Source organism: Natator depressus, chromosome 1, assembly GCF_965152275.1.
Source record: "Natator depressus isolate rNatDep1 chromosome 1, rNatDep2.hap1, whole genome shotgun sequence".
Lineage (NCBI taxonomy): Eukaryota > Metazoa > Chordata > Testudines > Cheloniidae > Natator > Natator depressus.
Window position 1 is genome coordinate 20,946,966 of NC_134234.1, and position 16,916 is coordinate 20,963,881.

Consider the following 16,916-nt stretch of genomic DNA (forward strand, 5'->3'; position numbering starts at 1 on the left):
TTTACTTCTTCACCTTAAGGGGAAAAAAAAACAAATTATGCCTTGTGAAGGAGCCATTTGCTATAAAGTGTAAAAATGCTTTAATATTAATATTTTATAATAAAATTCATGACATATTTATAAACACTCTATCAAGCATTTACAACTGAACCACAACTGAGAGCTTGTAACGGAATAAATAAGCAAGGACACAACTAGTATGAAATATACATCTCAATTTTTATAATTGTGTGTGCTTTATTCTTACACGAATGGAATGGAGGTGTAGAATATTTACACTTAACAGGACTGTAAGCTGTATAGTGTAGTTTGTAAACTCCAGTTCAGATTCTGATTATCCCTAACTACATCTGGCTTGAGAAACATCCCGTCAAGCAGACACACAGCATCAAGTATCAAACAAAAGCAGTCTGTGTACAGCCTGTTGCCAGCCATTCAAACTTAGGAAACAAATCCAGAAATTAAGATAATTAAAAGTTCATTATTCCACTGGGGGAGGTCAACAGTGTCAATTGTTTAGATGTGATATACCCCCACCCTCTCAAATGCTGTCTTATGTCAGGCTTTTGTGGTTAGTCTAGACCAGATCAACAGGTCAGGGAACTGAGTGAGGTGCCAACGCCGTGTGAGGCCAAGAGGCAGAATCTGGCCCCCAGTGGTGTAGTGTTCTGCACCCAATAGCTCCTGCCACTCTCAGTAAGAGCTTTTGTGTGCCAAACCCGTTTGAAAAGCCACCTGCTGTCTGGGGCAGAGACGCTGGTCATTTTGTTCTGTGCATTCCGCACCTAGCACGGGGGGGCCCCACTCCAGGACTGGGCCTCCTACGCGCTACCCCGGTACAAATATTAAGTCATAGTAGTAATAATAGATCCAGGTGGGAGCTTAGCACTTTTAAAAATCTCGACCAAACTGTGAGTGCTGCGGAGTTTGGCAAATCTAGCCCTTAATGTTATGGAGTAATAGACTGTTGGTTCCTAAATAGAGGCTAATGTGAGGGGAACTCTTATATGTAGCTACAGCTGAAATGGGATGAGCGCCACTCAAGTCAATGGAGCAACAATGCTGTACACCAGCTGAGGATCCAGTCCCACCCCCGCATTCTGAATAGAATTTAAGTTGTCAGTGTCGATAATGGGTTGTGCCCCATAATATATTTCGAGGGAACTGCTCCTCTTCTGATGTATTGATGAGCAGTTATTAATGCTGCGCTAGTTGACTAGATGCTGTGTTATAATTTTTGACGGGACTGGAAAATATATTTACTTCGTTAAGAAATGGGCTCAAGTGCATGAAACCAGTCACCAGATAAAACTCATGCATACAATTGCGAAGAGGCTGTTTAAGAGAAAAAAATCCACATTCAACATTGTGACTGACGCAAGACCTCCTTTTGTGACTGGGGAACACGGTATGGCTTTAACTCTGAGGCTGTAAAAAGAGGACAGAGGCTTTTGTTCTTGAGTGCTTATTCTACAAATATTTACACACATGGTCACTCACTGAATAATCCTTTTGTGGACTTAAAAAGCAAAAAAACCCAAGGCCCCCGCCCCCGACTTGACTAAATTTTGCTAAGCATTTGTAATGATGAAAGTGTAACACACCATCAAACTCTCCATAGAAAAATCATATAACTAGCTGAGATGGTGTTCACTAACTAGGTCACTAGGACACATAGCTAGAGATGGCTCATAATTATTATTAGCTCAGATTCAGCATTGCTTTCCAGAGTGAGGATTTGAAATCCCAGTGCAAGGGAGAGATTTAACCCTGACTTTTCTTTCACAGCGTGCCTTCTAGCTCATCAAACCATGCTAATTACTAACACAGTTACGTTACATATTATCTATTTTCAAGAGCGCCTTTAGTATAAGAGGTTACAAAGTGCTAGTGTAGACAAGGGCCTCTTTAACTGGCGAAAAGGGGAATTAAGGTAGAAAGAGAGGCTCTTGCATTGGGTAGTTAGACCACTAGAGTGTAAGTTCATTGAGCCCCAGTAGCAAGTACTAAGAGAGGCCAGTGCACGGAAGATGATTTATGGGGAGGAGGAATAAATAGGTTGAAGTATTGCACATCTGTACAAAGATAGCAAGATGTCAGTGTGATCGTTCATGGATGGACAATAAGCCATGACATTTTTGGTTCAACTTAGACCCTGTGGTGCTACACATCGTGCCAGAACATGAGAAATAGCACCAGTGACGTGATCTGACACTTTTCCTAAAGGGTCCAGCATGTGCATGTTGTCTCCTAGACACCTGCAAGTTTTTTTCTCTAGACAGAGAGAGATCTGCTAATGTTTACTGGTATTAGCACCAATATGGTCTGAGGCGCCAAACTGAGATCTTTTTTGCACCAGATGTAACTGAGTTAACTTCATATTTCTCTTCTCCCTGCCACCCAATGCAACTTCGAATGGCTGCATTAAAAAAATTAACTGCAGCACTAAATATGCGGTAACATGAAGCGCAAAACATCGAGACACAAAACAAATGGAGGTATAAACCCTGCAGGAAATAAGACCTCTCATTGCTGCTGTTGGTGATTTTTTTTTAAATATATATATGTTTTATTTAAAAAATATAAGAAGTGCAATGGCAACTCTAAATTGGAAGCACAAACAACAGACAGGAAAAAATAAATAATGTACTACAGTAACCAAAGACTGATGGAAAAATTGATTGTACTCAGCCATAGTGTTACTGTTCACTGTAAAGCACAGCACATGACAAAACAGAACATTTACTAATAGGATAATATCTTAAAAGGTCGCATGCTGAACTAAGAAACAAAGAAGCAGATGTGGTTGCTTAAAAACAGAGTTGAAAATTAGAATGGAGTTCCTGCTTTGGGATACTTGGTTATCAGTTCAGGTGGGCTCTGGCCCAACCTGAGACAACAGTACTTTGTCAGCATGGAAATATCCATGACTTCCAAGGATCTAGGAGCTTCCTGTGGATTTCTGCATAATTATCCAGAATCTAAGCTTTTTTTTTTTTTTTCTTTTTAATGTCTAGCCCTTCTGGTGATAGAGATAGTTTAGAAACTCTATGGGTATTCTGTCTTTGAATCTGTGCTGGCCAGGCAGGAAAAAAAATAACAATAGAGGAAGCATGAACTTCTCACATCCATTTTAATACAGTGTTAACCATGAGGCCTAATGAACTCTACAGGACCCATATTGCAAACCCTGTCACTGCTGATGGCTGTTTTATAAACATCCAGCGAATCAGCCTATTTACTGAGAGTGGCTGCATGTACCTGTCATATCAGGACAGCATAGAGACATAAGGCTGAAAGTTTTGGATAGACAAGTAACTGAATATTCTATTGGTAACTCGGGTAACTGAAATGTTTGCCCTTAAAATGTCACTATACATTAGGATCGAAATAGCCACCAGCTAAAATGTGTTGGACTCCTGCAGTATTTTGTAGGTTTTCTATAAAATGTGGTCCAGCAGCAGCAGCAAAGGCAGTTCATCTATTTGTAACTATCCTCCAGATGTGGTACAGCGAAATCTGTATCAGTATATGAAATAAGGGCCAAGTGAAACAGCAAGCAAGAACTTCCCACCCCTGCCCATATACCCCAAGCTGAAATTCCACAGATTTTCCCCAAATTCCCCACAAATGTCCATTGCCCCAGTCTGGTGAAAACACCTGTTGACTGTGAAATGAAATGATGACACAAGTTAGTCAGTGGCCTGCTGGCAAAAAGGACTAAATGCTTCTGGATTTCACTTACAGCATAAGGAATGATTATAAAATGTTTTCCAATGAAGATTACGGCACCCTTCAAGAGAGAAAATAATACACTGCATTCAAGTCACTGACATTTTGCCTCTGAAAAATCATCTGTTTCAATTTAAAGATGCAGCATCCTAGTATTTCCAAAACAACAACAACAACAAGACCCTGTAAGGTAGTCAATTTGAGTTCTTTCCACAGGAATTGATCATGATTAAATAAAAGGAAAGAGAAGGATTAAGTTGAGGAAAAAAAAAAGCAAATTGCCATCTAAAATTTAAGAAATTATAGGGTTTGTTAATATTATTAGATAATTTGTTGCAAAAAGGGATAGTGCAACTTGAAGGTCCTCTTTACATTTTACAGCCAGACCAGGGTGCAAATATTTAATCTTTCAATTAATTAATCTTTACAAAATATCTCACAAAACATTTTTCACCTATAGAAATTAGTTTCTATACATCAATATATTTTAATTTTTATAAATTATTCCATCATTAAGTGCCTTCTATCAGTATAAATGATAAAACAGATAATCCAAAATTTTAAAGCTTTTCCCAGTTGTATCCCTCCTTGTCAGTTTAGGTACTGTGAATCCTTACACATGTGAGTGGGTATATGTGTGATGTGAAATGCTTCTGTTCTCTTCCCAACACCAAATTCCATTGAAATAAACTACTGGGGGTTATTTCCTGATATAATGGTGTGTCCAGAGAGGAAAAAGAAATGCTTGACTTGGTTTTGGAAATCAAAACATGTGCATAGTTACCAAAGTCAAGGTGTACCAACTACTGATGTGCAATGACAAGCTTAGCACCCAATCCAACTTCAATGGGAATCTTTCCATTGACTTCAATAGGAGTTGGAACAGGTTCTGTGCGCTCAATCCAGCAAGGGTGCATGTTGCCCTGATCCACCAAAACACTTAAGCACATGCTTCGTCTCATTGACTTTAATGGGACTACCCACAGGTGTATGAACCGGGGTCAAGCGTTCAGCCCCTTGCAGGCTCAAGCCCTACACGAGGTTCAAGAGCTGGGAAACTTCTCTTTAAACCGATCAACACACTGAGCTCAGCCACTGAATTCACTCATGATGTCCATGTGGGTGCAGTAGTGGCTAGCTCCCTTTGACAGAGGGTCCCCATGTCAAAAGTTTATACCTACAACAGGTGCTTTGCGCACACAAGAGATTTGCTTTGTATGGTAAAAAGTCTTTTTGTTCCTACCCTTTTGACCCATCACTGTCCTTCATGGCTTCAAACACTTTGTGTTGTACATTCATAAAATTTCACATTGACTGCAAGAACATAAATGCAACAAAAACAGGAAAGCCTCAAAATAGCATAGTGTTGTTTTCTTCTAAATATTCTTCCGTCATAATCAGAGGTGCAGTGGCTAATTTATAACTTTTCCTTTGAAGGAATCCAGATGAAAGGCCCAGATTGTTCTTCAATTACAAGTTTGCATTGATTATATATTTCTTCTAAGCTTTCTCCTTGGACAATAGCTGCAATATGAAAACAATTCATTTTTTAATTGGTACAGTCTACAACAGCAGCTGTCAGCACAGTTTCAATATTAACCTAGAAGCTGATAAAACTGGAAGAAATGATAATAATGCTCATGAACTGTGCAGTGTAGGGAAAGCCATGCACCGTGAAGATCCCAAATGAGTCCAATACAATGGTGATCCACCAAAACAGAGATCCAGTGCCATTGCTTATTGTAAGAGCATTAGCCTGGGCTCACCTTTGCTGTGGCAGGGAAATAAACATGGCACCTTGTTGTGCTAGCCTGAAAACCTGCATCCCAATAAGAAGTCACTTCCAAAGGAGGGCAGGATGTGGGATTTCTGTTGTGGGAAGTCAAGCTTTGCATTTTGCCAACGGACTCCTTAGGAGCCTTGCCAGTGGAGGCTGTAGCAGGGATACACGGTCCATCTTCTGACTGACCTGGTTGTGGCCCCCCCTTCCTGAACTAGTTGCTGCCCACTTTTCCGACAAACCTGGGACCCCAGCTTCTGTGGCCATAACTTCATCCTGGCAGACTGTACCCTCATGGGGGCCATGGAATTAGCCCACACCTTTCACTAATGTAAAGATTTTTACTGCTGTAAGATTTTGTTGGTGACCCCAAGGATAAGGCAAAAGCTGAACTGAAATGTAGGTCACCATTAGATGTGTTCACTAAACCTTTCCTATATCTGGGGAAAATTAAAACATTGGCAAATTAGTAGAGTGGCTCTTCAGAACATAACTAACCAGGTAGAAACTGTGCAAAGGGTAGCTGGAGATACTTTTTGTGCAAATATGTTCAGTTAGAGCTGGTAAAAAGATGGCATGAGCTTTTTGTAATTTTTGTGTGAAAACTTCAACCCTTTATTCACTGCAATCTGCTATTTCTTCATAATATTTTGTGCAGCTCTACGTTCAGTGGCTACAAGACATACAGAACATAGTTTTGTAGTGTTTAGCCATCTTTAGAATATAAAAATACAAATGTCCCTTTGCTTTGTCTGTAACGAATTAGTTACCTAGGGTCCATACACCGACCCGTTTTCAAGAACACCTCTCTATTGCCAGAGTTTTGCTGCAGCCCAAAAAACAGTCTAGATGTATTTGTATTTAACCCTTCAAACCTTGACACAAAGGAACACGCTTCCTCTATTGCCAGAAAGAGGCGTTTTGTGTTTTAATTTCAGCACACACAACACTATGTTTTGAAAGGTTGCTTCTTGAATGAAATGTGCTTTCTGAAGTTCTAGGTCTGGCATTTTTTGTGCTCAGTTTTACCGCATACATTGCAATGCTACTAGGCTATACATAAACCACAGCGCACACTGGGTAAAATCCTGGCCCCATTTCAGTCAATGGCATAACTCCCATTGACTTGGCCAGGATTTCATCTAGTATTGGCAAACTAGCTCCCAGTTTTAACTTCAGTTGTGTAGTTCTGGCAATGGTTACAGTGAAATGAGATTATTTTATTTTCCCCACAAAGATTAGACTTTGGGCCATGTTCATGTCATGTATAAGTGGGTACCACTTTAGTGAAGCTGCATCTGCTTTTGCCAACAGTGAGTCTGGGTCTTGTATTATTTCATATTTTATATAGTGAAGAGATAGATCATTTGCCAAAGGGAGAAAATGATCCTCTTGGGAAATGAATTTCAAAAGTGCCGGGCTTGGCTCCCACTGCAGTTAATGGAGTTGTGTGGTCTCTGCACCTCTGAAAATCAGTTCTCTTGTATTTAGCTGCCTGAATATGGATTTAGGTCCTAACTTTAAGGCAACTGAGTCTGAAAGCACTGACCTATCACCAGCTTTTCATTCTTCCATGGTAGAGCTGCAAAATTATTTACAAATGATTTGCTCTTTAAAAATCCTTTTGAGGTCAATATATTGTTCACAATGGTAAAGACAAATGCAGAAGTCCAGCAGGATAAAATTCTGTGCGGATCAATGCAAGTACCAAATGCGAGGACCTGCTAAGGGAATCGCAGAATTCCTGCTGACTTTAAGGGGAGCAGGATTGGGACAATCAGGTCCCGTCATGCATCACTGAAGTCAGTAGGAGTTTTGTCACTGACTTCAAGAGGCACATAATTCACTTCATACATATTCATTGATACGGGGCAGTGCTGTGCGAAGTGTTGAATGCATTCAATTCCCATTGACTTCAATGGGAACTGATAATGCTCCATATTGGGCCTTTACTGTGGCACTCATTCTTTCAAGCTAGAGATAGAGCTGACTTGTGGTCATGGATTGAACCCTTGGGGACAGGTGTTTTGAAGTGACTTCATACCTGTAAAATATTCTCCAAATTCTTGTTCTAATTTAAGTGCTCGCTCGTAGGTTTTCTTGGCTTGTTCCTCTGTAAGACGTTTGTTCATTTCCCTAGAAATATATTTTTCAATATTAGTTCAAAGTAATTAACAAATCAGCCCTTTATTGAATCTGAATTACAAAAAGATTGAAAGTCTTTCTAAAAGGTAAGCTGTAATTCAACCAGAAATTATTGGTCTTGAGACAAGAATTACGGGGTGGAATTCTTTGGCTCATGTTGTGCAGGAGGTCTGACTAGATGATCGTCATGGTTCCTTCAGGCCTCACAATTTATGCATCAATGAAAGCTTAACCTTCTGCAGTTAGACTGCATGGAGATGCAAGAGAGGGGTGACCATGTCTTATCCTAATGCATGCTGGGAGCACAGAGAGGCCAGGGGCAGCAATAGCCGTACAGGAGAGACTGCTGAAGAGGGGCTGTCCCTTAATGCCATGGGAGGCTTTTAGAGCGCTAGAACAGGGTGTAGGCTTTGTGGATCCTAAGATTACAATGGGTGTGGCTCCTGTGCAAAACTCCCACTGAATTATTGTACATCTGTTATATGTACAGGGACCTTCTTACAGTTGAACTCACACCACCACTCATTTTGCTGTAACTGGAATTTCAATTTGCATATTAATTTTGGAAATTTCGTTTTATTTTCCAATAGACAGAACTTCATCGAGTGGAGTTCACTTTCAGTAGGTTCCACTGTCCATGTGTGCACGCGCACGCTTTAGTGAATGAGAAGGAGAGCGTGTCTATATTTCTTAGGCAGACACAGATATCTTAACTTCAGGAACAAGAGAAAAATCATAGGGACAAACAAGGGAAACCTCAGACATCTCTGGATTTATAGACTCTCCCTGCAAATGAGAGCAAATGATTCTCCCTTTCTCCATGGTGAAGATACAGCCATGAAAATGTAGCAGCTTAACAGAAATATCTCTAGCCCCCAGATAGCAGGTATTACCCATAAAGGCCTGACTGGTAACATTTATATTGTGCCACTGAGGCACAGCTGTCCTTTGGGTGCAGTGTGGAGATGCACCATCCTACCGGGGCTTGGCAAAGGATTTTGCCTCTGGAAGATGCAATCCCTCCCTAAGATTGCCAGCCTGATTTGCACCCCTGTGTGCCTCTGAATATGCAGGGATTACTTTTTTTCCTGGCCCCCACACCTTCCCTCTTCTCCCACAGCCCACTCATGCGAAGGCTAAGGACCATCTGGTACTAAGTCCCGCCAATTTCTTTCCTCCCCACCTCTTCAAAAACAAAACCCAAGGGAATGTAATGCAACACTCCCTCTGTTAACGTGAGTTGAAGCAGACAGTCAAAATCACAGCCAGCCACGAAAACTTGACATTTCCAAGAGAAAAGGTAGCTTGATGATGTTCTGCATTGGGAGTATTTTCTGTTCCTGATTTTTCTAGTTAAAGGAGTAGCTTCTGTCATAACATTTGTATTGTAAAATGTAGACCATAAATGTACTGGATACCAGTAACATTCTTGTATTGCACTAGTTTTACCGTTTGATGGAGCACACCACTTAATTACTGTAAGAGAGATAATTTTCTGTACATGTTCAGCTGTTAATACTGTGTATTGGGGCTCAGAAAGAACAATGTCCATGTTGATTTAGTACTTTGTGTATACCAGAAGATGTCCAAAGTCTTAACAATAAAATACAGACCTAGTTTGCTTTACCTTTTCTATAACATGGTTACTTATTTTTCAGAAGAGCAGGGAACTTTGTCAAGGCAACATAGGGAAACAAGCTCACCCCACATTATAAAAGGAAGCATCCTGTATTTCACATAAACCTCATTTAATTTTCTGCACTGAAACCACATGAAAATGTGGTAATGGACTGTACATGGCATGACATTTGATGCATGTAGGAAATTATGTGCATGATGATGCATAAAATCTTATGCCTGTGAGTGCATGACAGCATGTATTTGTTACAGTTGACCTACCCCTTAGTTTCTTTCATCAGGGACAGAAATCTGCCTGCTGAAAAACGCTGTATATATATATCATGGGTAGTTAAAGCTACGAAAATGTATTTCTATAAATGTCTCTAAAGTTGGCTGTTTGTATAACTGAATGTGTAACCCCATTAACGTTGCTTCATCAATTACACAATGTTTGTAGCAACTTCTCTGTAAAATATAGTACTCCGGCTCCATCACTCCAGGGGATCGATTTTCGAGTACAGGATAGGGAAGGTTTATTTGAAAACATACGTCAGTCGTTTATGGGTTATATGAACAGGTTTGGAATTAGTATCCGTAAGTCTGACTCATCGTACTCAGCCGGGAACATTACCGTTCAGTGGAAGGGTGGCGATCGACCAAAAAGTCTTCAGGCTGGACTCTCGTGCATGCTGCGGCCTTGTTACTGTACTAGCAGTGTAAAGGGGCCTTAATTTATACTCACTTTAAGACCTTTTTAGATCTTGCCAGAGTGATGTAAAGAAGCCTCAGGGTAAATGAGAATTGGGCCCTTCAGTTTTAATTAATCATTTCAGTGAAAAGTCATCTCTATGGTTTTTGTCTTTGTGTTTGGTCTAGTTGACAAATTTTTGTCAGGTGTGGTTGGTTTGGTTATTATATTGACGTTGAACATGTTTGCGTGACAGGGACTATTGGTTAAGTGTCGTTAAATCTTATGCCTGGTCTATGCAGAGTTTATTGTACTGGTATAACTATTTTGGCTATGGATGTAGTTCTTTACTGAAATCATTATAATTAATAATGTGGACACAATAATATTGGTATGAAGGTTCTTGCTTATTTCCCTTCCTGTGCTGGAATACGGCACTTTCACACCTGTGTAACTGCATCTGCACTAAGGGGGTGTGCGTGTATTGATGTAACTATGCTGGAATAGCTAAAGTGCTACAATTAGTACGTAGACAAGCCCTTAGCTGTCTTACTGGTCACTAGAAACCTTAGATTACTAAGGCCACGTCTACACGGCAACACTCAGGAAAGTTATGGTAAATCAAGTGAAGTTAAAGCACGTTAAACCCCCACATGGCTGCTCTCAGTCAGGAGTAAAGTGGTTTTAGTTCCCTCTAATGCAGTCTTCTTTGGAGGACTAAGCCCACTTTACTCCAGAGCGAGAACATCTGCTTGGAAGGTTTAACCCTGCATTTTAACTCCTGCACATTGACTTCACATCTCTAGCTGATTCGCCTTAACTTTCCTGTCCCCCTCGTAAAAAAGCCTGAGACCTACTCCTTTCACTACAGTACAGTTCAGTACAGTTCACTACTTTCGCTGCAGTACAGTTCAGTGACGTGGGTAACTTTCCCGGGCAAGCAGCTCAGTGTTGTGCCATTATCCTCTTGACATTGGCCTCAGAAAGAATTGCATTAACTGTGTTAAGAGGTTTTTATTCATATTGGAAACTAACTATTGGTGATGATTCCTTAGGAAGACACATATAAAAGAGATGACTTCCAATGTGTCGGCTGCAGGGGAAAGCATGGAATTTGTACTTTTAAATGTTCTGGAGTGTCTGATTTCTATATATTTCCTATTCTTTTCAGGAATTTTTTAGTCTTATTCTGTTTGCATAACATACTGATATAAACCATGCTACAAGGACCCTAGTTGTTGTTTGTCCTACAAAATCTTGATGTTCTAGTTAAAAGCTCCTTCTGCAGAGCATTTCTAAAATAAGACATTCAAAGATCTATAAAAGCCTCTAATTCCAGAAGCAAAAAATAATGGATTTCACATTGTCCCTGTAGCACTGTCTGCACTGATGAGATTTGGCTGAAAGCTTTTTTTACTCTTATGAAAGTAAAAAATAGCCTACCTATGTTTTTGATACATATCCTTAAAGAAACTGCCACTAACTCGACAGGATTTATGCAGACCAAAACTTAGTATTACTTCTGTTTAATAATAGGATAACAATCACAATGATTTGCATGTATATAGTGCTCTTCCTCCTTTGAGCTCTTCTTATGCTGCGTAGGTATTCTTATACCAAACAAATCAAACCTTTACATTATCTCTATCTCTCCTTTTCTAATTGTGTTGAATCTTGTATGTGTCTTTTCTGTACACTATATGCTTATCAGAAATGGGGCCATCTTTATTTCTGCGTATTGTACAGCACCAGACACAGTGTCAATGCTAAATAAATAATGAAAACATTTTACAGACATGGAAAACCCAGAGCATCTAAGTCACTTCCCCAAAAATCAAACGGTGAGTGGACACAGGATATAGGTTGTCTGACTTCCATTCTCAAACCACTAGGTAATGCTGACTGGTTATTTATTGTGTAAATGAAAATAAATTCTTTAGTATTCCAGATTTCCTTTGATTTGTTTGGTTTTCCTGACTTTGGAGAACAGGCAAAATGCTGGCTTGAGACCTTTGCTGTGCCTGCTGAGACAGGAGTCCAAAACTAGCCTGGAGGATTATATACTTACATTAGTGGCTCCAATGATTTAGGCTTAATGAAGATAGCAATGGGATAGAGTTGTGCAGCTTGTAACCGTTTAATAGCATTTCCTGATACATCAAGTATACAATGCTTGCCCTGTTGGAAACAGATGAGGATGTGTTTATTTCTGCAGCGTTTATTGCAAGTCAACCAAAAGAAAGGAAGGAAGCCTAAAATGCAGTGTTCCAGAAAACAAACATTACTAACTCACCAAGAGAAGGCTAGACTCCAGGGCACTTACTTGGCTGTTTACTTCCACAATATTTCTTTTGCTTTGATGCCAGCATAAGAAATAAATTGAAGATGTGGAAGACAACTTTATCAGTTTTGGAAGATCAAACAGGATGAACTTAAAGGTGGAAGGGGGGATTTTATGTGGACATCAGCAAATATTGTTCCTAAGAGTAACAGCATGCCCTTGTACTTGAGGTCCAGAGCAGGACATCAGGAGATCTGGGGTCAGCTCCTGGCTCTGACACAGACCTGTGTGACCTTGGGAAAGTCCCTTAACCTCTTTGTGCCTCATTTTTATATCTGTATAATGGGGCTAATAATACTTACCTACCTCACAGGGGTATCTGTAAGGCTACAATTATTAATGTTCGTGACACATTTTGTGTTATGTATTGTTGTAAGACTCATCATTTATAAAACACTTTTCATCTTCAACTGCTTTACAAAGATGAACTATTTAAATAATCTGGACACTACTATATGAGGTAGGTGTGCATTATTCTCACTTTACAGGTAGAGAAACTGAGACACAGAGATTAAATGACTTGGCCAGGGCCACAGAGGGAGCTTGCCTCGGAGATGGGATTAGAACTCAAGAGTCCCAGGCACCTAATCTTGTGCTTAAATCACATCCTTTCTCCAAGGTCAGAAAAATATAATGGAGATGTACGCTGACTGAAAGGTAGGAAGGGTGTTTTGCTATACATATTGCTATGATGATGTTATGTTCTTGGATGCGTGGTACCACATCTGGAACAGAAAGAACTCCAGACTGACTGGTTTGAATGCTACCCAAAGGCAGTGCTCCTGGGATTAAAGACCAGTGCAGAGAAATTCCACACCTCCAGATGTTGTGAGTTACTTAGCATACTTTGGGCACGGTAGGCATTCAAATAGTACTCATGGGCACTTAGCCTGAATTGAATTATATTCCTGTTGCATCTAGAAGTTAAAGTGAAAGGGATGACTTTGCAGAGAAGAATGACACCTTGGGTCAAGAGCACTGGTACATGCATACCCTTCACTACATACTGGAAATGGTCTAGTGTATCTTTAGGAGAACAAAAACCGTCCCTTTCCATCTCAGCTTAACTCTGAGTTTATTGAGAAGAAACTTTGCACATTTAAAACAAAAGGAGAGAGTATCCTGATGGTATCGAATAGTTTGGCCTTTGAAGAGATGGGATGGGGCTAGCTGGTCTTCTCCCAAAGAGGTAAAAAGGGAGGAAGTTTAAAATAAATAACATTTATTTACTATTATCCCTTCCATGAAATAACGCAGGTACTATTGGACCCTGGACAAGAGAAAAATATGCTCCCTGCTCTTAACTTCAACCTAACTCTCAGTATTACCACACTGGGGGCAAATCTACTCATGGTCACACACTGGTGTAAATCCAGAGTAATTATATTGACTACCATGGACTTACATCAGTGTAAAAGTCAGAGCAGACCCTAGACCAATGAGAGTCTTGCAACGGACTTCAATGGGGGCAAGTTTAGGTTTATAATCCCCAGTCAATCTTTTCATTACATTTCTAGCTTTTTTTCCCCTCTTTCTCATTAAGTTTCCCCCTCATTCTGTCAAACCCAGTCCTAGCTGGCTGGGCCCCCTTCATGGCTAGGCTCTTTATTTTCAGAGCGATTCTAATACCCATAAAGCTGCACGAAAGTCATGGATTTTAATGCCGTAAGAGCAACTTGTAGCAGATACTGCAATTCATAGTTGCTGCAAATTTCAGCCCTTGGATGCTGCTGCTGGGGGCAGGGACTGTCTCTCTGCAGCGGCGCATGCCCCTGCTCCCCACTGAGATGAGGAGCAACCTGGCTTGCAGTGGCAGCCCAGCTGCCCTCCTGCTGACATGGGGCCCCAGCAGCCTGGCCCAGTAGGGAGCTGCAATGCAGGGGGAGGAAGAGCCTGTGCTGTGGCTGCTGCCGCCAGTGGGGAGGGGGGGGGGGGGAGGGGTGCCTGCTCCAGGCACTTCTGCCTGCTCCTGGCTGCAATGGCAACTCTCTCCTGGGAAATTCGGGCGCTTGGGAGGGGGGCGGAGCTGCAGTTTTGGTGCGACCACAACTTTAGCAAACCCACGGCCGCAACTTTTAACCGAACAAAAAAAAAAAAAACCCCACAACTTGTTTGCAGCCTTAAATAGCCATAATTTTGAGGACACTATTTTGAAGATATTTTGTATATTTACAACTGCCTGAAAGGCTGCGGTGGACAAAACAGGCTGTGTTGCAAGTGCAGTAAAAATGGATGCAACCTACCCGTTCTGCTACGAATCTCACAGACTGCACACTAGTCCCATATAAATTATCATTGTACTGCCCAGCTTCTATAAATTTGTGCTCCTGGATATCCTTTTCCATCTGTTCCCTCGAAGTGACAAAGTGATAATCCCTCCCATCCACTTCATAGTCACGCTTCGGTCTTGTGGTGTCTACGCAGACCAACAAAACACGGGAAAATTAGGATGTTTGTAGGCACTTTTCTCACAAAAAAATACATTACTTAACAGAGACCATTCCTGGCCAAATTCAGATCTGGTGTAAGCAGGAGCAGCTCATACGTGCTTCCAGCATTTCAACATAGGACTCCCATAAAAATGTCCCCCTTATCCCACGATAAGACTCAAGTCCTAGGGGAGAGTGAGGTCACAGAGAGACAGGCTGAATGACTAGGAAATGCATCCAATATGCTTTCTAATGGGTGGGGAGCTTAGGAGCCAGAGCTCCCTGGGCTTCCATGCTCCCTGGGAGCCTGCATGAGCTGTTCCCAGAGCTTCCAGGGTTCTTAGCATCTCACCTGGCGGGGGGTGGAGCGGGGGGGGTGGGGCTGGGGGGAGAGTCCAGACTCCCACCAGGCACAAAGCCAGGAATCCCAGGCTCCATGGGTGACTGGCTCCCCCACTAGCTGACTTCCTGGGCCACCCTAGTGGGTGGGCAGATAAAGTGCTTGGCTCCCCATCTCTCTGGACTACCAAGGAGCTAGCAGCTGGTTCCCTGTCTGGCTTGCTTGCCTGGTGAGTGAGCTACCTGGCTTCATATCTTCCTGGGCTGCTCTTGGGCAGGCTGCTCAGCTCTCCGGCTCTGTGGGCAGGGGGGCTGCCTGGCTCCCTGACAGGTGAGGTGGCTGGAAATTTCAATTTGGGGTCTTCCAAAATGGATTTTTACAAACATTGGTGTTCAGTGGGAAATTTTGCATTTCTGACTTTTCGTTTCCCCATTTGGAACAATTCCCTCCCCTAGAAATGTGACATTTCCCATGGGACAGAAATTCCATTTCCTGCACAGCTTCTATGAAACAGTGCATCTCAGCTGGACCTTGGCTAGGAGTTTTACATCTCAATTGCAGATTTTAAAAATTGCTTTTGAGAAATACGATTACATAAAATAAATATCGACGCTGCTTTTGCATTGTATGCTAGACATCAAAGAACATACCAACTGTTACAGAATTCAGGAGTAGGCAGAAAAGAGTACTTACGTGGTACACATGATCCAAACTTATCAGGGAATTCAGATATCAAATCATCATTGAGCCGATCTTTTATAGGACCCAAAATAATAACGGGTCTGGTGTAATTAACTGAACAATAGAAAGGAAAGTGATATTCAGATGAAGACTCTAACTTTTCTTTATTCTGACAGTAACATCAAATATTTACTCTAGTTCACCAAAACTGATTTATAGCTCATAGGTGTGGATTGAAGTTTTAGAAGATTTTTAGATGCTCATTTACAGTAATAAATTAATTTTTGTTCCACATGAGAGAGGCGCTATTTTGTACACAGGTCCTATTTCAGAGCTCTCAGATGGAGCAGACCTTTGCAGCCAATGGCCTGCTCTACTCATAGCCTGATGGTACATAATGACTATCTTTGACAAGACGGCTCATAGATGCTATCAGATGAACCATGTCATGAGAAATGGGAAGGAGACTGAGGGCTAAATTCTCCTGTCAGTTACACACAATCCCAGTGAAATCAACAGGGGTTGCACCCATATTAGGCCTTCTCTGCACTGGCAGCAGTATGTAGGGTATGCGTAGCTACACACTGCAGTGAAAAGCGGGCTGCGTCCACACCGTGGTGTGTAGCTACTCCTGGCAGTGAAAGGCCCTGGCAGGGGGAAGGCATCTGGGAAAATCTCCAGCAGTGTGGAGCTGCCAGAGCCGTTCCCTGTAGCAGGGAGTCAGCAGAACAGTACACTGCTACAAATAGCAATGTAGAGGGATCAGGCAGGTCTTTACTCACTTAAGCAGTGCCTCATTGTTCACACTACTATTTATACGTGTGCTAGGAGGTGTGAAGCGTATGTTCTTGACATGTCACCATAAGGTGTGTGCAGTGCAGATGTACCATACAGACCAGGCTTTAGCCCTATGGTTTTATAATCACAGCAGAGTACCTACAGACTGGCATTGTGCATGGGAACCTGCCATGGGTAGAGGCTTATACTGTGAGGGAAACAACACTCTCAGCTTTGTGGTGAAGCTGAGAAAATGCACAAACACTCAATGTCATATTCAATAACCATAGCTGCATCTGTGCCGCCGTAGTGCTTCTGGTGAAGATGCCCAAAGCCAACGGGACAGCGCTTTCCCGTCAGATTAGTAACTCCTGCCTCCATGA

At 41.6% G+C, this 16,916-nt stretch overlaps 1 protein-coding gene across 23 annotated transcripts in view; it reads right to left on the bottom strand.

Moving 5' to 3' along the window:
- Window positions 1–203: 203 nt before the first annotated feature.
- DLG2 (discs large MAGUK scaffold protein 2) overlaps window positions 204–16,916 on the bottom strand; it is a 1,447,004-nt gene continuing 1,430,291 nt past the window's right edge. For 9 of the 23 annotated variants that reach the window (XM_074955859.1, XM_074955877.1, XM_074955867.1 and 6 more), the window contains 5 exons: window positions 15,769–15,870; window positions 14,550–14,722; window positions 12,034–12,143; window positions 7,557–7,648; window positions 206–5,256 (listed from right to left, as the gene is read on the bottom strand). In XM_074955859.1, coding sequence (XP_074811960.1) covers window positions 5,150–5,256; window positions 7,557–7,648; window positions 12,034–12,143; window positions 14,550–14,722; window positions 15,769–15,870 — 584 coding nt within the window. In that variant the 3' untranslated portion in view covers window positions 206–5,149. Of the gene's footprint in view, window positions 5,257–7,556; window positions 7,649–12,033; window positions 12,144–14,549; window positions 14,723–15,768; window positions 15,871–16,916 lie in introns of all 23 variants that reach the window. The other 14 variants (XM_074955989.1, XM_074955955.1, XM_074955945.1 and 11 more) reach the window with 4 other exon arrangements.